General features: G+C 53.7%; 2 protein-coding genes across 2 annotated transcripts in view; both read left to right on the forward strand.

The window, feature by feature from the left end:
• Positions 1 to 1,179: 1,179 nt before the first annotated feature.
• Positions 1,180 to 4,964, forward strand: Efnb3 (ephrin B3). The gene is made up of 5 exons (XM_038328460.1): positions 1,180 to 1,301; positions 3,367 to 3,659; positions 3,829 to 3,921; positions 4,031 to 4,135; positions 4,555 to 4,964. Exons 1-5 carry the CDS (start codon positions 1,180 to 1,182, stop codon positions 4,962 to 4,964), a joined length of 1,023 nt encoding a protein of 340 aa, XP_038184388.1.
• Positions 4,965 to 13,722: 8,758 nt separating this feature from the next.
• The window catches only part of Dnah2 (dynein axonemal heavy chain 2), a 120,617-nt gene continuing 116,527 nt past the window's right edge, over positions 13,723 to 17,812 (forward strand). The window contains 2 exon segments of the mRNA XM_038325396.1: positions 13,723 to 13,870; positions 15,477 to 15,656. Coding sequence (XP_038181324.1) covers positions 15,491 to 15,656 — 166 coding nt within the window. The 5' untranslated portion in view covers positions 13,723 to 13,870; positions 15,477 to 15,490.

The following is a 17,812-nucleotide window of genomic DNA, read 5'->3' on the forward strand; positions in this document are numbered from 1 at the left end:
ACCCAAGAAGGCAGCTCCTCCCTTCCCCCAGGATAATTGGAAACAGCCCTTCCTGTAGAGTGCAGCTTTGGGGGTTATAGGTACCCCCTTTTCCTCTCCCAGTCCCACTTCTCTCCATGATCACCTAAGAAGGGTCAAAATTTACTCCCTTGTCTCCACCTGATCCACAGAAAACAGCCAAGGGTCAGAGAAGCTGTGATACAAGGGACTCTAGGAAAGGGGTTCAGCAGCCTAGGTTGTATTTTCGGTTTTTCCTAAACTCCCTGTGTGACCTTGGCAAGTCACGGGGTACTCTCTGAACCCGGGTAGCTCTGCCCCCTCCCACTTCGCCCAGGTAGACCACCAACTTAGCCATACTCTGTGAAGTGCCCCGCCTTCAAGGTTATCATTACCCTCTCCAGGCCGCTCGGAAGCAGCGGTGTTTTGGGATGGCAGAGGAGCGGGCTGCGGGAGCACAGGGAAAGGTTTTTCGGGGCGGATAGGGCAAGAAGCTTTCTAGATGGTAGCGAGGAAGATTCCACCCGCTCAGGCAATCGGAGGGCAGGAAGGCAAGCAGAAACTCATCCAGAGACGGACACTGCGAGAGACAAAGGGGGCGTGAGAGACCGCGCGGGGCAGCGAGGCGGGGTGGCGGACGGGAGGTGCGCGAGGTGAGGGAGGTGTGGGGGGCGTGGGCCGCTGGATGCGACGCCCGCTCCGACTGAGCTCCAGCTCCGGTTTTTCCCTCCACCATGCTCTCCCCCTCCCCGCCTCTCCTTTAACTCCCCCCTCCTGGGCTCGGGACTGGTTTCCTCCCTTAGCCTGCTGCCCTCAATCCCGGCGAGGCTGGGGCTCCGGCTCGGTGTCCCTTTCCTCGCTGCCTTGTCCGGCACCCCATGCCGCCCCCGCCCGGTCCTCGGCTCCCCATGTCCCCCACGTAGCCCGGCGCACAAATCCCGAGGTGCTGGCGCGTGGGCCGGGGGCGCGTAGGGCGCCTGCAGACGGCCCCTGCAAGGGTTCTTGTGGAGCTGAGCGCTCTGGAGCCCGGGCACAGGCACAGCAGAAAAGAGGGTCCTTGTGGGAGCTGGGGGTGATTAGCCACCCACCAGGGTGACTGGGGCTCCACAGCGTGGTATCCACCCCTGGGGGGTGAGAGACTTTGGGGGAGTTGGTGCCCCGCCCCCAGACCTTGGTAGGGTCATGGGGACCCCCCATTTTGGACCAGGGGGTGTGCAAGTCGGGGCCATACTGCTGCTAGGTTTTACGGGGCTGGTGTCTGGACTCAGCCTAGAGCCTGTCTACTGGAACTCGGCAAATAAGAGGTGAGTGGCCTGGGACTAGGGAGACTCCAGCTCCCGTGGGTAAGGGATATGGAAGCTTTGAGACTAAAGGGTTTGGATTCTGAGCTGGGAGGAGGCTGGCAAAAGGGTGCTGTAGCACTGAGGTGAGGTGACAGGTTACAAGACAGCAATGATCTTAGGAGCCAGAGCACAGAGCTGGATGTGGGTGGTGATGCCTTGTGTCAGGAGTTTGGAGACCTCACAGGGGCAGAGATAAAAAGTTCACGGGCAGCGAGAGGGCAGTGGAGTGGCTATTTGGATCTGTGGGAGACCTGTGTCATCTGGGTTGAAGCGAGCCTGGTTAATGTCAGCTCTCAGGAGAGAGGTGCTGACTAGGTGCTGCTGAAGCAACTGAGGGGAAGGGCAGAGATGCCCAGCTCCCAGTTGCAGCTCACCATCCCAACTCGCCTTCCCAGCCAGAGGACTAGTGAACGACTTGTCAGTAGAGTATATTCCTGTCTCCCTGGTTTGGTGGACTCTTTCTAGGGTGAGCCTTGAGCCTCCTCAAGCCTCTCTCCTTTTCCTCTTGCTGCTGGAGTCCCGAGGATACCATTGCCCTCTCCTATTCTCCTGGCTGCAAACCTCCCATCAGGGACTCTTCCCTGGCATGCTTGCTTTGGGTTGAAGAGAGGCCAAGGGTCAGTCACACAGGGCAGACAGGACCTGTGGGAGGTCATCTAAGTGATTTGCCTCCGTGGTGTTTTTCATGACCACCAGCACGAGAGAGTTCTGTTTCAGAAACTTCCCACTTCCCTGGGGAGGCCCCGAGAGGTCCTGGGAGGGAGTGGGCTTCCGAGTTTACCAGGTACTTGGTCTAATCCTAGCTCTGCAGCTTGCGGCTGTGCAGCCTTAGGCACATCACTTAACCTTTCTGAGTTTGTGTCTTCAGTCCTTGCAGCTGTTAGGAGGATTGGAGGCAAGGTATTTGGACGTATTATGTGCTCATGAAAGGAGAGGTAGGATCGGTTTTGTTTGTTTCCGTGTTTTGCTTTCTGGCCTCCCTGCCCTGTCCTAATCCTGGTACACCCTCTTCCTCCAGTATCTTGGTAGGGGTAATCTCAGGCTCTCCCACCTGTCAGCAACTCCTGGCTGCAGCTTTGAGTAGTAGGTGTAGTTTGAGGGTATAAATTGGGCTATCCTGAGAGGGTAGAGAAAAGGCATTAGGGTGTCTGAGACTCTTTTGGGTATTGGGTGGGAGCCTGGTCATTTGGGGTCTGGACAGATACTGGGCAACAGACTCCTGGGACTCAGTTTCTACTGTGGATGTAGGGGCAGGGCTTGCAGTGGCAGGTAAGTTGAGGCTGTGCTGGGGCCCATGGGTTCCCTAGCTTATTGGCCAAGGATCTATGCTGGGTTGTGTCAGTCATGGTCACAGAAGTCAACTACTTCAACTCCAAAGCAAGAGAGCACTTTCCTCAGAAAGTTTAAGCCCCAAGGTGGGATGCAGGAAGGAGACTGATCTGGGTGGTCGGCCCCTGTACGTTGGTTCTCATCGGCCCCATTTTGATCAATGCCAAACTGGCATTTGCTTCGTATCTCGTTAACTGGCTAACTTGGGGAACTGGTCCGGATGCCCCCACGCCCCCCTCAACCTCTATCTTGCCCCTTTTGCCCTGAAATTCAGTGGTGGCCTGCAGGAGGGGGAGGTTCTACCCCCATGGTTGACTGCCATGGAATAGTGAAATCACCTGGGAGGGGTGGGCTGTGTGGTTCCAGAGAGGCCAGCTCCTTGGTAACTGGCATCCCGTTGCCATGGCAACGACACCGGCGATGGAGCGGGAGATGGCAGTGTGCATGTGGTGAGGGCGGGCTGAAGAGTGCATTTGGGCACACCAAGGGGCAGGAGACCTCTGAGCCTGGCCTCCTGCTGCTTCTGATGTGAGCTAGCAGGGCCCTTGGTGCCCGAGCTTACTGAACACAGGACTCAAACAAAGGCGATGGGTGGGAGCTAAGAATTGCTGTCCTGGAGGGTTGGGAGGGAGTGAGGGAAAGCTTTGGGCACCACACCCCTGACATCGCTTCCTTGTCTGCCTTGTCTTCCCTGTAGGTTCCAGGCAGAGGGTGGTTATGTGCTTTACCCTCAGATCGGGGACCGGCTAGATCTACTTTGTCCCCGGGCCCGGCCTCCTGGGCCTCACTCCTCTCCCAGTTATGAGTTCTACAAGCTGTACCTGGTAGGGGGTGCCCAGGGTCGGCGCTGTGAGGCACCCCCTGCCCCAAACCTTCTTCTCACATGTGACCGGCCAGACCTGGATCTCCGCTTCACCATCAAGTTCCAGGAATACAGCCCCAACCTCTGGGGCCACGAGTTCCGATCCCACCATGATTACTACATAATTGGTACTGCCAGGCAGAGGGGCAGGGCCAATAGAGAGTCCCTGGGATGGAGGGCGAGGAAGGGAGGACCATTGGAATCTACCTCTGTGCATTCAGTAGTGTCCCTCCAGGGTGTGGGGAGAGACCCGGCTAGACCTTAAGTGCTGACTTCTTTGCCTGCTCTTGTTCTCAGCCACATCAGATGGGACCCGGGAAGGCCTGGAGAGCTTGCAGGGAGGTGTGTGCCTCACTAGAGGCATGAAGGTGCTTCTGCGTGTGGGACAGAGTGAGTGGGGCTCGGGGACACCCACTAGGAGCTGAGGGAGATTTAGGTAGTCCCTGTAAGTCAGGGGCAGCTATCTCAGCCCACTCCTTTGTGTCTTCCCTATCTTCAGGTCCACGAGGAGGAGCTCTACCCCGAAAACCTGTGTCTGAAATGCCCATGGAGAGAGACCGAGGGGCGGCTCACAGCCTGGAGCCCGGGAAGGACAGCCTACCAGGTAGGAACCAGGAGCCAGTCACTGCCTCCTCTGCTCTCAGACCCCAGCTGCCCTGCCATCACCCCCTTCCGCCCTCCCTCCCTGTTTTGGGGGCGGTGATACAGGAAAGAGGAGAGAGGATGGGAGGGTGGGAGGGAAGTGGAAGCCAAATGAGGAAAAGACTCAATTAGAACTAATTAGCCAAGTCAGTGCTTCAATCAGTGCTGTCAGAGAAGTGGGGGGACTACATGGCAGGGAGCTGTAGGCTGGACACCTGGATTTTGATCTGGGCCTGGGGGGAGGGAATGTGGGGTACCTAAAGGGCCTGGGCACTGCTGGGGAAACCCATGATGGGGACCCCCAGGGCTGGGTGTATCCAAATATCCAGATGGTTCCTTCAGCCCCTACCCCTCTTTCCTCCTTCACCCCTTCCCTGCCAGGTGACCCCAACAGCAATGCAACCTCTCGGGGTGCTGAAGGCCCACTGCCCCCTCCCAGCATGCCCGCAGTGGCTGGGGCAGCAGGGGGGCTGGCGCTGCTCTTGCTGGGCGTGGCAGGGGCTGGGGGTGCCATGTGTTGGCGGAGACGGCGGGCCAAGCCTTCGGAGAGTCGCCACCCTGGTCCTGGCTCCTTTGGGAGGGGAGGTTCTTTGGGCCTGGGTGGTGGAGGGGGGATGGGACCTCGGGAGGCTGAGCCTGGGGAGCTAGGGATAGCCCTGCGGGGTGGTGGGGCTGCAGACCCCCCCTTCTGCCCCCATTATGAGAAGGTGAGTGGTGACTACGGTCACCCTGTGTACATTGTGCAGGATGGCCCTCCCCAGAGCCCTCCAAACATCTACTATAAGGTATGAGGGTTCCTCCCTCCTGGCTTTCCTCAATCCAGCCCTCCACGGGGTGCTCCTTCAGTTTAATTCATGGTGTGAGGGACACCTGCGCCATAACCTTGGCCCCCCTTTGCCCCACCAGCTCCTCAGCTCCTCCTGGCTGTTGCCCTCTTCTGCAATTTTAGGATCCCTTAAGACTTGACCACACCTCTTCCCGCCCTCCCCCACCCTCGTCTGGCTGCGGGCACCCCTCTAGTCTCTGCCTCTTGGGGAAGGGGGCACAGGCTCAGCCTCCTTTAATCACGACACAGGTGTCCTTGTTCCCTCGCCCACCCGGAGTAGGGGTGGGACGGTCTGTCTTTTGGTTGGCACCTCTTTCTGCCTCTCACAGTTTCTCCTCTATCTCTTATTCTCTCTCCTGTCTCTAGGTCTGTTTTCCCCCTCTTCCCTAGCACCCTCCTCCTTCCATCTCCTTCACCCTCTTGGCTTCTTGTCCCGTGCCTCTCACGCGTGTCCTGGGTTGGTGCCTCAAAGCGTCTCTCCCCTTGGCTCTTGGCCCTTCCCAACTTTCCATATCAACTGCTCCCCTCAATCCGCCCAAAGTGGGGGCTTTGGGGGGGAACATTGTGACTCTGGGCATGGGTACTGGGCCTCTTTCCCTGCCCTTTTGTGTCCTTACTCCAGCCATTTGGGGTGGTTGGGTCACAACTACTACCATGAGAAGAAGTGTCCTGTTATGTCCAGTGGGGACATTATGGCCTTGATCTGATGCCTGATGGGAAGTGATCAGATCAGATGATCTGATCAGATGGGAAGTGACTCGCTCCAGACAAGAAGTGGCCAGGCCTGGACAGAAATGGCCTGGGAGGTGGCAGAAGGAGTAACAGCAGGAACTGGAAGTGCCTTCATCCAGGACAGGAAGTCGCCCTCCTGAAATAGGAAGTGGTCTGGCTGGAATTCCAAGTGGCTTAGTCTGGGGAGATGGTGGGGTGGGGGTGGGGGCATGGAGAGTGGCTGGTTCTTACCCTGTGGAGAAGGGGCAGGAGGGACTTCCTGTTTTAGGAGGAAGCTGGAACTTACCACTGTGAGAGGACAGATGTGGACTGAGAATTTTCTAGGTTCTCAGTGGCACTTCCCAGGATCTCCCTTCCCTTGTGCTCTGTGCGATTTTTAGGACAGCTAAGATGACTGCCACCTGCTGTGGCAGGCCCAGTTTGTCTTGTTCTCCCTGACTGTACCCCAGTATAATCTCTGTTGGTCAACAGGACTCCCCCAAGAACCCACATGTTCTCCCCAGTGACCAGATGGCTGTCTTGTTCATGCCTTCCTCCCTTCAAACCCGACACAGCACCTTCTTAGTGACCAAGAGGTGGTCTAGCGACTGGTCTAGCTGATGGCAGTTATTAGCACTGGTTGCTGTTTCCATAGTGACAAGCCTATACCTCTTCCTACTCTTTAGTGCACAATGGGCTGTTGCCTCAGTTTCCTCCCAGTTCAATTTTGTTAGATCAAAGCTGCCCTTAGGCACCAAGTTGGCCACCTCAATCACCAACTGACACGGTTGCTTTGCCCACCGGAGGAGGTCGTTTCTTCTCTCTGGTGCTGTAGTTCCTAGCTCCTTCCAGGGAACAGGAAGTTGATATTGCCATGGGGGAGGTGGCGGGGTATGGCCGTCACCTCAATAGTTTTACTGTAAAAGGGAAATTTGAACAACAGAAAACAGAAAAAAAAGAATAAAAAACTTTAAAAGTTGCTGAGAAGGCTGGAGATTGACTGATGGGAATCTGGGAATCTGGAAGGCAGCGTGGCTTTCACACTTGCGGTCAGCAGAGGGTTGGGCCCATGGAACCAAGGGGCCTGGGGAAAGAAAACACTGGTTGGAGTGAAGTGGGAAGTTTATGGAGAGGGAATCATGGTGGCCTCAGAAGGCCGAAGGAGGCAGCCACCTGTAGAGAGGGCCTGCTGGAACACTCGGATAACAAGTGCCAGTACTGTTCACATGGGGTGGGGGTTGTGTGGGCACCAAGCTACCAAGCTAAAACAAAGCCCTGGGGAGAGGACACAAGTCACCGTTAGCATCACTGTGGTAAAAATGGTCCCCTGAAGGTCTGTTTCCTACTTCCCTTCCCCCAAGGTACCTCTGACTTGGGAGTTTTGTTGTTGGTGCCAGTGTGACTGAAGGAATAGGGTTGAAAAGAAAATTGTAGGAAGATCACAGGGACCCAGGCATCAACCGTGGCTGCTTATATACCCAACCCAAAGCTCTTCTCCCCGAAAAGCCCAGGTGCCCATCCCCCCAGACTCAACCCCATTCTCCAACCACAAAAGCTGCCGTCAGGAGCATCACTGGGGCGAATCAGCGGGGGTCACAACCTCTGCCCTGGCTGCCCTCCCCTGACTTAAGGTTCCCTCCCACTGTCTCCCATCTGCCTGGAGGTCAAGGGGTCCCCCTTCCACTCTGTTCACAGAGACCCCCACCCATCTCAGCAAGATGCCTGGGTCCTCTGAAGTATAGGTACGAAAGGAGGGGAGTCGAAAACTGGGCTGTGTGGATTTCCTCTTGCCTTCTGAGTCCACTGAAACTGCCCAAAGTGGGGAGGCTTGAGGGGCTTGGAAGGGCTGGTCCCTGGCCCTTAGTGGGGGTTGGTTGTCTTGGAAACATCCCCTTCTCTACACAATGGGAAGCCCCCCTCAGCCTCCCGCGTGGATGGAGCCGACAGCCCCATCGCTGGCTATCAGCCTCAGGGACTTGGCAACCGTCACTATGGCAACACAGAGCCCAGCAACAGGGCCCACTGAGAAAGGGAGGGGTCCAAGACTGGGGCAGGGCTGTGAGTGTGAAGGGACAAGGGTTCTGAGAGTCCCCTTGACACATCCAGAGGTGCAGGTGGATACAAGAGGGAAGAGAAGTGGAGATAAATAGTCTCTGTGACAAACATCTCACCAAAGCAGCCAAGACATCATAACACGCTGAGAGACAGGAAGACACCTGGGGACAGATGCACAGCTGGGGAGAGAAACAGCACAGACTGCACAGCGCCCTGGGACACACCCCCTCTGAGCACTGGCATCCACAGACCCCCTGCCAACCACCTGACATTCACAACACCTACAGCCTTTCACATGCGCAGTGACTTGCGTGTTGTTTTTTAAGCTATTTGAAAATGCTGGTGACTTCCACATAGAACCACACACGCCATCTGTTGACTTTCTGGATACAAGTCCACAAACACACTCCCAGGGTGACAACCATGACAAGAATAGATGGGCAGGAGGATACTAATTCGTCCATTTGTTCATTCAGTCACTCCACATCCTGTCTACTGTGTTCCAGGTGCCACTTCAGCACCGTGTGCTAAGGCAGAGACCCTGCTTCATGAAGTCACATTTTTTGTTATTTAATGCTTTTATGTCCCCCTAGATAGTGCTAGTGTCAAACCTAGGGCCTCGGATATACGTGGCAATTACTGTATCATTGAGCCACACCCCCAGCCCTGAAGACTTTTTTGTTTAAAAATTTTTTGAGCATTTTTGCCTGCATATATATGTGTACATCCTGTCTGTGTCTCATGCCTGAGGAGTCATGAGGGCATCTAATGCCCTATAACTGGAGTTACAGCCAGTTGTTGAGCCTTATGGGGGTACTGGGACCCAAACCTGGATCCTCTGCAAAAGCAGTAAGTGCTCTCAACCACTGAGCCATCTCTCTAGCCTCCCTTCCGCCTTTATTTGAGATAGCATCTCACTCTGCTCAAGCTGCCTAGAGCTGCCTAGAGCTGTCTGATTTTAAAACAGGGTCTTAGCCGGGTGATGGTGGCACACATCACTAATCCCAGCACTTGAGAGGGAGAGGCAGGTGGGTCTCTGAGTTAAAGGTTAGTCTGGTCTGTGGAGTGAGTTCCAGGACAGCTAGGGCCACACAGAGAAACCCTGTCTTGAAAAACCTTCAAAACAAACGACACCCCCCTCCCCCGCCACAACACATACACACATCAGCAGAGTTTTAGTATATCGATCAGGATGGCCTGGAACTCAGAGGTCCACCTGTCTGTGCTTTCTGAATGCTGGGATTAAAGGGGTGCAGCTCCATGCCTGACCTGTGTTTAGCTTTTGAAGTCTTTCTTTCTTTTCTTTTTTTCTTTTCTTCTTTCTTTCTTTTTTCTTTTTTCTGTGTAAACAGGGTTTCTCTATGTAACAGAACCCTGGCTGTCCTGGAACTCGCTTTGTAAACTAGACTGCCCTCGAGCTCGGCGATCCACCTGCTTCTCTGCCTGGGATTAAAGGCGTGTGCCACCACACCCAGACTGAAGTCCACATTTTGATGGGGACCAGCACATTGCAATTTTATCATGAAAACAGACGTCAAGTCTGAGATGGGAAGAGTTAGAAGCCAGCCTGGACTACAGGGTGGGCGAGGCTACGGGGTGGGCGTGGCTATAGAGTGGCAAACAAAACAAGATCAAACAAACAAAACCCAGAGTAACAGGGTAAATCTTTCAGAGTTGGAGGGTCCCTGTGAGACAGCCAGGAAAGGCCCACCAGGCAGAGGGAAGAACAGGCCCAAAGGAAGAGAAAAACTTGATGTGTTTGATAATAGCAAGGACATCTTCCTTATTTTTGTTCCAGATAGTCCCTTTCTCTCTCCCTAGCCTCAGCCCAAGGGGCAGAAAATCACTTCAAGAAGCTAGTCTAGTCAGGAGTGGTGGCGCACACACCTTTACTCTCAGCACTCAGGAGGCAGAGGCAGGTGGATCTCTTAGTTTGAGGCCAGCCTGGTCTACATAGTGAGGTCCAGGACAGCCAGAGCTACACAGAGAAACCCTGTCTCAAACAAACAGAAAAGGAAAGCAGAATAGCTGTCTAGCTTGTTCTTCCATCTCCTCCTCTTTGTTTCCTGTGTGTGTTCAAGCCCTGGGAGGACAGGGTGATGCTTGGAGTTTTTGGGAGCCCCCGACACAAAATCCTGAGCAGGAAGCTGAGTGTGGTGGCAAGAGTTTATAATCCCAGCACTTGGAAGGTGGAGAAGGCTTGTGAGCTGGAGGCCAGTGTGCCCTATGAAACCCTATCTCAAATAAGCAACAAAATAAAATAAAAACGAAATGAAAAAGCCATGTCTAGAGCAGGCATGCAGAGCAGAATTAAAAGAAGCAAGTAGGCTGGGGACCTCGATGTTAAAGCTGCCCTTCCCAATAGCATAAGATCAAGGGCATCCTGGGGGCCGATCTGCCAAGATGCAGGCTTTGCCATCCTTTGCAGCTTAAGGGATACAACTTCCACCCATTTGGGGCATGGCTTGCTTTGGAGAATACAGAGATGGGGTGAGGAGTTGCAATAGAAATTTCTCTTTAAAAATGTGTGTTCCTGTGTGTGTGTGTGTGTGTGGTGGGGAGCACGCATGCCATGGTGTGTGTGTGGAGGGCAGACACCAAGCTGCGGGAGCTGGTTTTTTCCTCCTGTCATGTGGGTCCCCAGGATGGGGCTCCAGGCTTTGCAGCAGGTGCCTTTACCCTGGTGAGCCAGCTCACCAGACTGCAATACAAATACCTGGTGGAGAATGTTTGATGTTACAAGTGAGATTTAAGTTAGAATGAAGAAGGAGTGGGGACTTCCTAAAGGGAAAGTGGGCACTTACAGACATGGGGCTCCCCCTTTCCAGAGAGAGGTTCAAGGTCTGTGGGCAGGTTGGGAAGGGGGCTGCAGGGTGGGTAGAGGTAGGGTGCTGGCTTGCCTGGGTTTAGAGCGAGTAGGTAGGGTCTAGCAAAAAGACGCTGAATGGTCACAAGCAGGTGCCAAGGATCATGCGTGGCAGGGCAGGTGAGGTGTGGAGGGAGTTCGAGGCCACCAGTTTCCAGGTACCCGTGGTCCTCATGAGGGAACCGAAGCAGTCCATTTCCTGGTTCTCCCTCTTCCCTGTCACGGCTCCCCCAATGGCACTGACTGCTGGGGTGGGGGCCCCCACGAGCAGCCTCAGGGGGCAGCAGCTGGTGAGTCAGGAGGAATCTGTGTGCTCAGCAAACAGCAGCCTTAGTGCCCAAGGGCTTCCTCCTCCCTCATCCATCAGCCTTGGCCAAATGTCCCTGCATTCCCACCACCCCAAGGGGACTGGGGCTGGGCCAGGGTCCCCAGGGGAGTGAGAAGGGGATGGGTGTGGGGAGCTGGGGTGGGGCTTAGGGTTTCCACCCACTGGCCTGTGTTCTCTTCTCTTTGGAAGTTCTTCAGGTCTTGGAAAGACTCTTGCCTGGCCCCTGCCACTGTGGGGGCATCAGCTACAAATCACCTGTGGGGGGCTGCTGCTGGAGAAAAGGGGAGAGGGATGAGCCGGGGTTAGAAGAACCCGCTCTAGTTCTCACGGGACTAGTCCAGGGATGGTCAGCAGGGAGGTTGCTGGCACAGAGACCCTGTCTCCCAGACTGGCCTCTTTCCTGATGGATGCTCTGGTCAGTCAGTAGGGACTCTGACCCCCTGGACATCTGTCTTCCTACCTTCTCTTAGCACCCAAATCTCATGCCCTGCTTCCTACTAAGATCTGGAGGTATAGCACCCCACTTCACCCAAAATTTGCTATTACCCACTGGGGACTGTGACTTGTAGATCTTAGCCACTGGCTCCCTCTCCCCCTCAACCCTTACTCCCCTCAGGGACCCAGGCGTCCTGCCCACTCCCTTCACCATAGCAACCATTCTTCTTGAAGTTGCTTAAGACTTTAATATCATTTCATTAAGTCAGTAAGTTCAGGGAAGGTTGGGAGTACAAAGGGACAAGGAGTGGGCCAAAACGGACCAAGGTAGGGGGGAAGACAGGAAGAGGCCCCCTTCTCCGTGGAGATGACTCTGAGAAATCAAATATTGACAGTGAGAGAGCAGGCCTTATTAAATCTGGGGCAGGGGTGTGTGGGGGTAGCTGTGGGAATGGCCGGATGCCTGGGTTCCGAGGTTGATGAAGGTTCTGGGAGGAGAGAAGCCGATAGTTGGAAGGATGCACTCAGGATAAGGGACTCCAAGGAACAACTGGTCAGTTCCCTGTCCTTTGGATGTGCTTGGGCTTGCCACTCTGGCTGCTTCTCAGCTGTCCCCTAGAGTCCCTAGGGGCAAGTTCCCCATCACAGCTGTGGCTGCCCCCTTCATCCTCCCCTCTACCTCCACCTCTGTTGATGAGCTTCAGCAGCGTTTAATCGGATTGAGCAGTAATTAGCAAAGCAAGATGTTTGATTACCTCTTTAGCATAATGTGGGGGGCTGGGATCCCTAGGCACAGCCACAGTTGAGAGGGGAGTCAGAAGAGAAAAAGGGTCTATGCAAAGTTCCTTTCCCTGAGGGATCTGTGAACCTGCCCTTGAGGCTCCCCACCCTAAGCTTCCCCACAAATTTCCAGTCCTTTGGGACTTTTCCCTTGGGATTCTGACCAGCTACATCGCCTCTCTCTGCCATCTGGTTGGAAGATTACCTATGTGTTCTAGCTCAGCCCCGTGTGCTGTGCAGCTGGTTTTAGGGTGTGGCAAGGCCTCTTCAGTCCCTACTTCGGCAACAGGAGTCTGGACTGGGCCGGAAGACCACACGAATCAGAGCCCAGACAGAAACCCATCTTCAGGATAATTGTGGTAGCCAGATGTGGTGGCACACCCCTGTAATTCCAGCACCCAGAAGGCAGATGCAGGACTAAATGTTTGGGAGTTTGAGGCCAGCTTGAGCGAATGGCGAAGGCGGTGGTGTACATAACGGAGGAATTGTCAATTATGGAATGATGGTGGGTCGGGTCAGGATGTGGATAAATACATTGGCCTTCAGGTGTACGAGGGACTGCCACTTCCGGCAGGACTAGACTGGCAAAATCAGACCTGTCAGGTGTGAAAATGGGGGGACTGGGGTGCCAGCTTCTCTTTCCATCCAGCAAAGAAAATGTCATCAATTTAGCTCCTCATGGAAATGCAATCAGCAGGCTCGCGGCTGGCTTTGTCTTAATTAGGCACTATTGATGGAAGCAGGGAGGGCGCCTCCCTATTCCCATGATTCTGCTTCCTCGCGGCATTTCCCACGTCTCCCTAAAGCGTCTCGCGACCCCAGGCACAGCTGTTTTTTACGCCTTCCAGCCACCAGGACGCGTAGCGCCCCCTAGCACCCGCTCAGGTCTGCCCCTCCAGCGCTCTCCAGACTGCGCTGGGACGCAGCCTTTGTTCCTATGGAGAGCAAAGCTCCTCCCCGGCAGGGTCACCTTCCCCGGGGAGTCCCCGCCTCTTGTTCGCCCCCCAAACCAGCCACGCTTTTAAAAGCCAATCCTCAGATTCAAAAAAATTCCAGTTCCAGCCTTCACCCGTTTCCCCCGCCCCGTGCCTCCCAGCAACCCTAGACCCCAATCCGGGCTAAGAAGCTGGAACAGCAGGAGGGCAGGGGTGCTCCAGCCCCGGTTTTTCCCCTGGACCCAGCTGCAGCCCTGGCTGCCTGGAAATCCTGGAGAGCTTTCTAGAAGGCGAATGAGCCTCACAGGCGAGACCCCAAGCGCCACCTGCTGGACCCGTGCAGGCCGGAGCCCATACACCTGGGGGCCAGGGTCGGGCGTTTGGGTCCCCCGTCTTTTCCACGTCCTGCGAGGCGGTGTCACATTGTTTTCATTCCCAGCCCTTCCAGCTTCGTCCTCAAATCCAGCCCGGAACCGTACCCCGCACCTTCGGCCCCCAGATTTAGTAGCTGTCGAAACCCTAGGCACCCTTGCCCTATAGTCTCAGGTCCACGCGGGAAAGACTCTCATGAGGTGGGGCCGCAGAGCAGTGCGCCTGCGCAGTGTCCGCAGGTTCCGCAGACCCACCACTTACGCTCCCTGTCCCGGGTTGCCATGGCGACGCGTGCAAGCTGGCGCGGGCTCTGGAGGGCCACGCGGGGCAGCTTCTTGGTTGGTGTGACCCAACCGTCGGTCTAGGGAGGAGAGGGTCGGCGTTGTGAGGTGTGTGTCGGGGCAGAGGGAAGGAAAGAATGCTGGGGAGAAGGGGCAGCTATAGGGCAGGAGCAGCAGCTGTGGAGGAAGCAGGAACTGGGACAGAGAGGGCGTGGGAAGGGACATCTGGTGGGGCAAGAGGAAGAGGAGCAGTTGGGGTGCAGTCAAGATGGGACAGTTGTGTGAGGGAGATACTACCAACTGGTGACCAGTTAGGGGAGCGGGCGGGTCCTGAGGTATTTTCTAGCAACCCCAGGGAGTCCCGGACTGGGACAGTTCTTCCTCATGCCTGTAGTGTGGGCCCCACTATGATGTCTCCCGAGGCTCCAGTTTGAGGCTCAGCAGAGCTAGACGTTTCCCCTGAGGCTGATGAAGGAAGCCACATTCTTGTAGTTGGTTTTATTGATTTGTTGGCTTAACAGAACGGTTTTCCTTGGAGCAAAGTACATATGCTTCAAGTTTGAAATTCATAACCCATGATCAATGCCTGTGGCAGCCTGTGGGGATGAGGAGTGGAAGCCACAGGTGGCTGCCAGGCCCTCGTTGAAGGAAGAGGGAGTGCCCAGGATGCTAAAATGTGTTCCTGGGGATTCTGGGTCCTGCCAGGGTTGCTCCCCCCACCCTTTTATTTGAGCTCCGACAGGGTCTTTTTCGTGTCCTCAATTTCTAGTCACCACTGCACAATTTGAAATTCATTATTGGATGGCTTTTGCCCTTTCTTGGTCCCAGACTGTTCTCAAGGACTTTTGGAATCTAGTGACCCTGCTGTTCTGTACTTGGTGTAGACTTAACTAATGGGGCTTAAGAATTCACAGTACACACAAAACAGGATCCCCACCCCTTGGGAGTTAAAAACTAAAGTGTCTTGTGCAAATGTTGTTCTTTGTTTCAGGCTGTGGAGATTTTAGTGTGGGTAGGAGGAGCGCTTTTCTATTTAAATAGGGAGGAAAGGAGGTACCAGGGAAGGTCGTCTGGGTTTGAGTCAGTGCCTCGACCCAGTGACAAGGACGATGGGTAGGAACTGTGGGATCTCTGTTCCCCTTCATGGGCCTTCTCTTATTCAGGATGTAGGTGGTGTGGTTGAAGGTTTGGGTGAACATACCTCAGCTTTGTTCCTGATGACTGAACACTTCCCATACTCCTCATTAGTGGGGTGTTTGTTATCTTAAAAAAAGATTTATTTTAGCTTACGTGTACACATTTGTATGTAAACATGCATGTGGGTACCGGGGATTGAACTCAGATCATCGTCTTGTTGGCAAGCACCTTTTCTTACTGAGCCATCTGACCTGTCCCAGGCTTTGATTTTTAATCTGATTCTTTAGAGAAATTTGGGTTATCCCAGGGGAAAAAAAGCAAGGACTCCATGGTCCCTCTCCCTTTTTTAATTCAGTGCTTGAAGTCTAATCCAGGGCTTGCACATTTAGGCAAGTGCTTTACTGTAACCCACAGCTTCAAGGTTCTATTGGGTATAGGCCCTGAGTGCATAGCAGGGTGTCGGTATCCCCAGAAAAGATGATCATCTTGGGTGTCTCACTTGGTATCTGAACCCAAAAGTTACTGTATTTATTGGGAGGCTGGATTGGGTGGATCTGTGGTACCCATGTACCTGCAGGTTTTGCCTTCAAGATGTCTAGCAGAACTGAGAAGAAGCGAAAAGTGGGTGGCCGGGGAGGTGCCCGGGCGGGCCGAGCTGGCCGAGCTGTTCATTCTGCTGTGACCGCGGGAGCCTCTGAGGCTGCCCTGCTCTCTGCTGACCCAGAGCCAGAGCCTGAGTCCACCAAGGAGGAGTCTGGTGAGTACTTGCTGTAGCAGAAGGTACTTAGAAATGCAGGACAGGGAAGACCGGAGAGGCTTCTCGAAGAGACAAGGTCTCTCTGTGTAGCTCTGGGCAGTGTCAAACTAGCTATGTAGACCAGGCAGGCCTGGAGCTCAGCAGAGATCTGCCCGTCTTTGCCTTACACATCTGGCATTAAAGGTGAACACCACCATGCCCAACTCAGGAGTGTCTTGGGGCTTGGGGCTGGGGAGCAGGACCAGGAAGCATGCTAATGTGACATTGTATCTTAAGACTTCAGCAGAACCTCTGCCCTACTCATTTTTGTTTATTCTTTTCTTTTTATATGTACATGTGTCTTCTTCCTGGCCAGCCTCCTATTTATTCTGTCTTAAATTTCCCATCAGCGTACCAGGAGTTCACCAGCCAATGCTTTCTCTAGTCTCTTCCTCATTTCAAGTGTTCTGGCTGTTCCCACCCCACTGTAGAGGGTTTGATCTCTTCCTTTTTCCTATTTTCACCCTGGGTGGCAAAACAAATAGTGTTTTTCTTCCATTAAGCCCATCACCATGGAGACCCAGCCTGCTTTGCCACCCTTTGAATCCTAAGCCCGGCTGACGCCTTCCACCATCTGTTGAAAGCTCCTGTGTTTTCTTCCTCATCTTGGCAGAGACTTGGTAGATTGTGGAGGTTCAGGTTCAGGGTGACAGGAAAAGAAGCCTACATGGAGGGAACAAAGAGCTTAAATAGGCTGCCTCTCGTGGATTTGCTCCTGGAGCCAGCGTGGTTGGAGGGCTTGGGGGTCTCGGTTGCTGCCAATTGTCTTCTTTTTAGATCTCTGTCCAGCGGACATGAGTCAGCGAGCCAGGTGTAACCCTCACCTTTCCAATGGGGTTCGCTGATATTTGTTAGTATCCTGTAAGGAAATAGAATCTTATGCTTGTTTTTTTTACATTTATTTATTTAATAATGATGATGATTATTTTATTATATGTATGAGGGTCTTGCTTGCATGTTTGTCTGAGCACATCACATGTGTGTCTTGTGCCCGAGGAGGCCAGGACATTGGATCCCCTGGAACTCAAATACAGACTATGAGCCCCCATGTGGCTGCTGAAACAAACCTAAGTTCTCTGGAAGAGCAGGCAATGCTCTTAACCCCTTGAGTAATCGCTCCAGCCCCTCTTTATTACATTATTTACTTCTGTATTTAGTGTGTTGTGTGTGTGCCTGCTCATGTCGTGGTGAATATGTAGAGGCTAGAGGATAGCTTGTGGGCCTTGATTCTTCCCTTCTGCAGCGTGGGTTCTAGGGATCAAACTCCTCACGTTTGGTGCCAAGCATCTTTATCTGCTGATCCGTTCTCCACCCTCTCTTTCTTCCTCCAGTGTTAAGGGTCAAGTTCAAGGCCTCATACATGTCAGGCAAGTGCTCTACCACTGAGCTATATTGCCAGCTAGTGTCCTCCTGTACTGGGAATAGACTTGGGGCTGTGGGCATGCTAGCCCTCCCCCCCCCCCCGCCGAGATGGGGGTTTTCCCAGCAGGGCTTTGAACTCTTTATCTTTCTTTTTCAGTCTCCCAGATTCTGGGACTATAGACCCGAGCCACCATTCCTAGATTCTTACTCATATTAATATTGGTGGTTAAGAGATTAAGCACAGGTCTAGGGGAAAGGCCCATGAACTTCCTCTAGGATCTAGCATTACAGATGAGTGCAGCGATATCGTCTCTGATGGTTCATGTGCTCAGTTAAAAGCAGTTTAAATTTGGCTGGCTCCACGAAGCCTGCTACCAGGAAAGCCAGGGGAGGCAGCAGGGAAGGTGTGGTTTGGAGAAAATCTGAGAAACAAAGGGGAAATACTTCAAAATGGATGCACCATCCTCCAGACACCACAGACAACTTGTCTCTCTTTTTAAAAAAACTTTTTTTTGTATGTTTTTTTTTTTTTTGATTTTAAGGTAGTAGTTTATTTTTTTTTATTTTTTTTTATTTTTTTTTCCTCATGGTTTATTTTTTTTTATATTTAAAAATTTCCATCTCCTTCCCTCCTCCTCCCCCCTCCCTCCGCTCCTCCTCCCCCCTTCCCTCCCCTCCTTCTCCCCCTTCCCTCCCCTTCCCTCCACCCATACCTCCCCTCCCTCCCTCTCAAGGCCAAGGAGCCATCAGGGTTC

Source organism: Arvicola amphibius, chromosome 4 (assembly GCF_903992535.2).
Source record: "Arvicola amphibius chromosome 4, mArvAmp1.2, whole genome shotgun sequence".
Taxonomy (NCBI): domain Eukaryota; kingdom Metazoa; phylum Chordata; class Mammalia; order Rodentia; family Cricetidae; genus Arvicola; species Arvicola amphibius.

Bases quoted from the DNA above. Each gene is read 5' to 3' on its own strand.
- Efnb3 (XM_038328460.1), top strand. From the start codon at position 1,180: ATGGGGACCCCCCATTTTGGACCAGGGGGTGTGCAAGTCGGGGCCATA. The intron at 3,660-3,828 runs GTACTGCCAGGC...TCTTGTTCTCAG, and splicing joins CCATGATTACTACATAATTG to CCACATCAGATGGGACCCGG. The intron at 3,922-4,030 runs GTGAGTGGGGCT...CCCTATCTTCAG, and splicing joins GCTTCTGCGTGTGGGACAGA to GTCCACGAGGAGGAGCTCTA.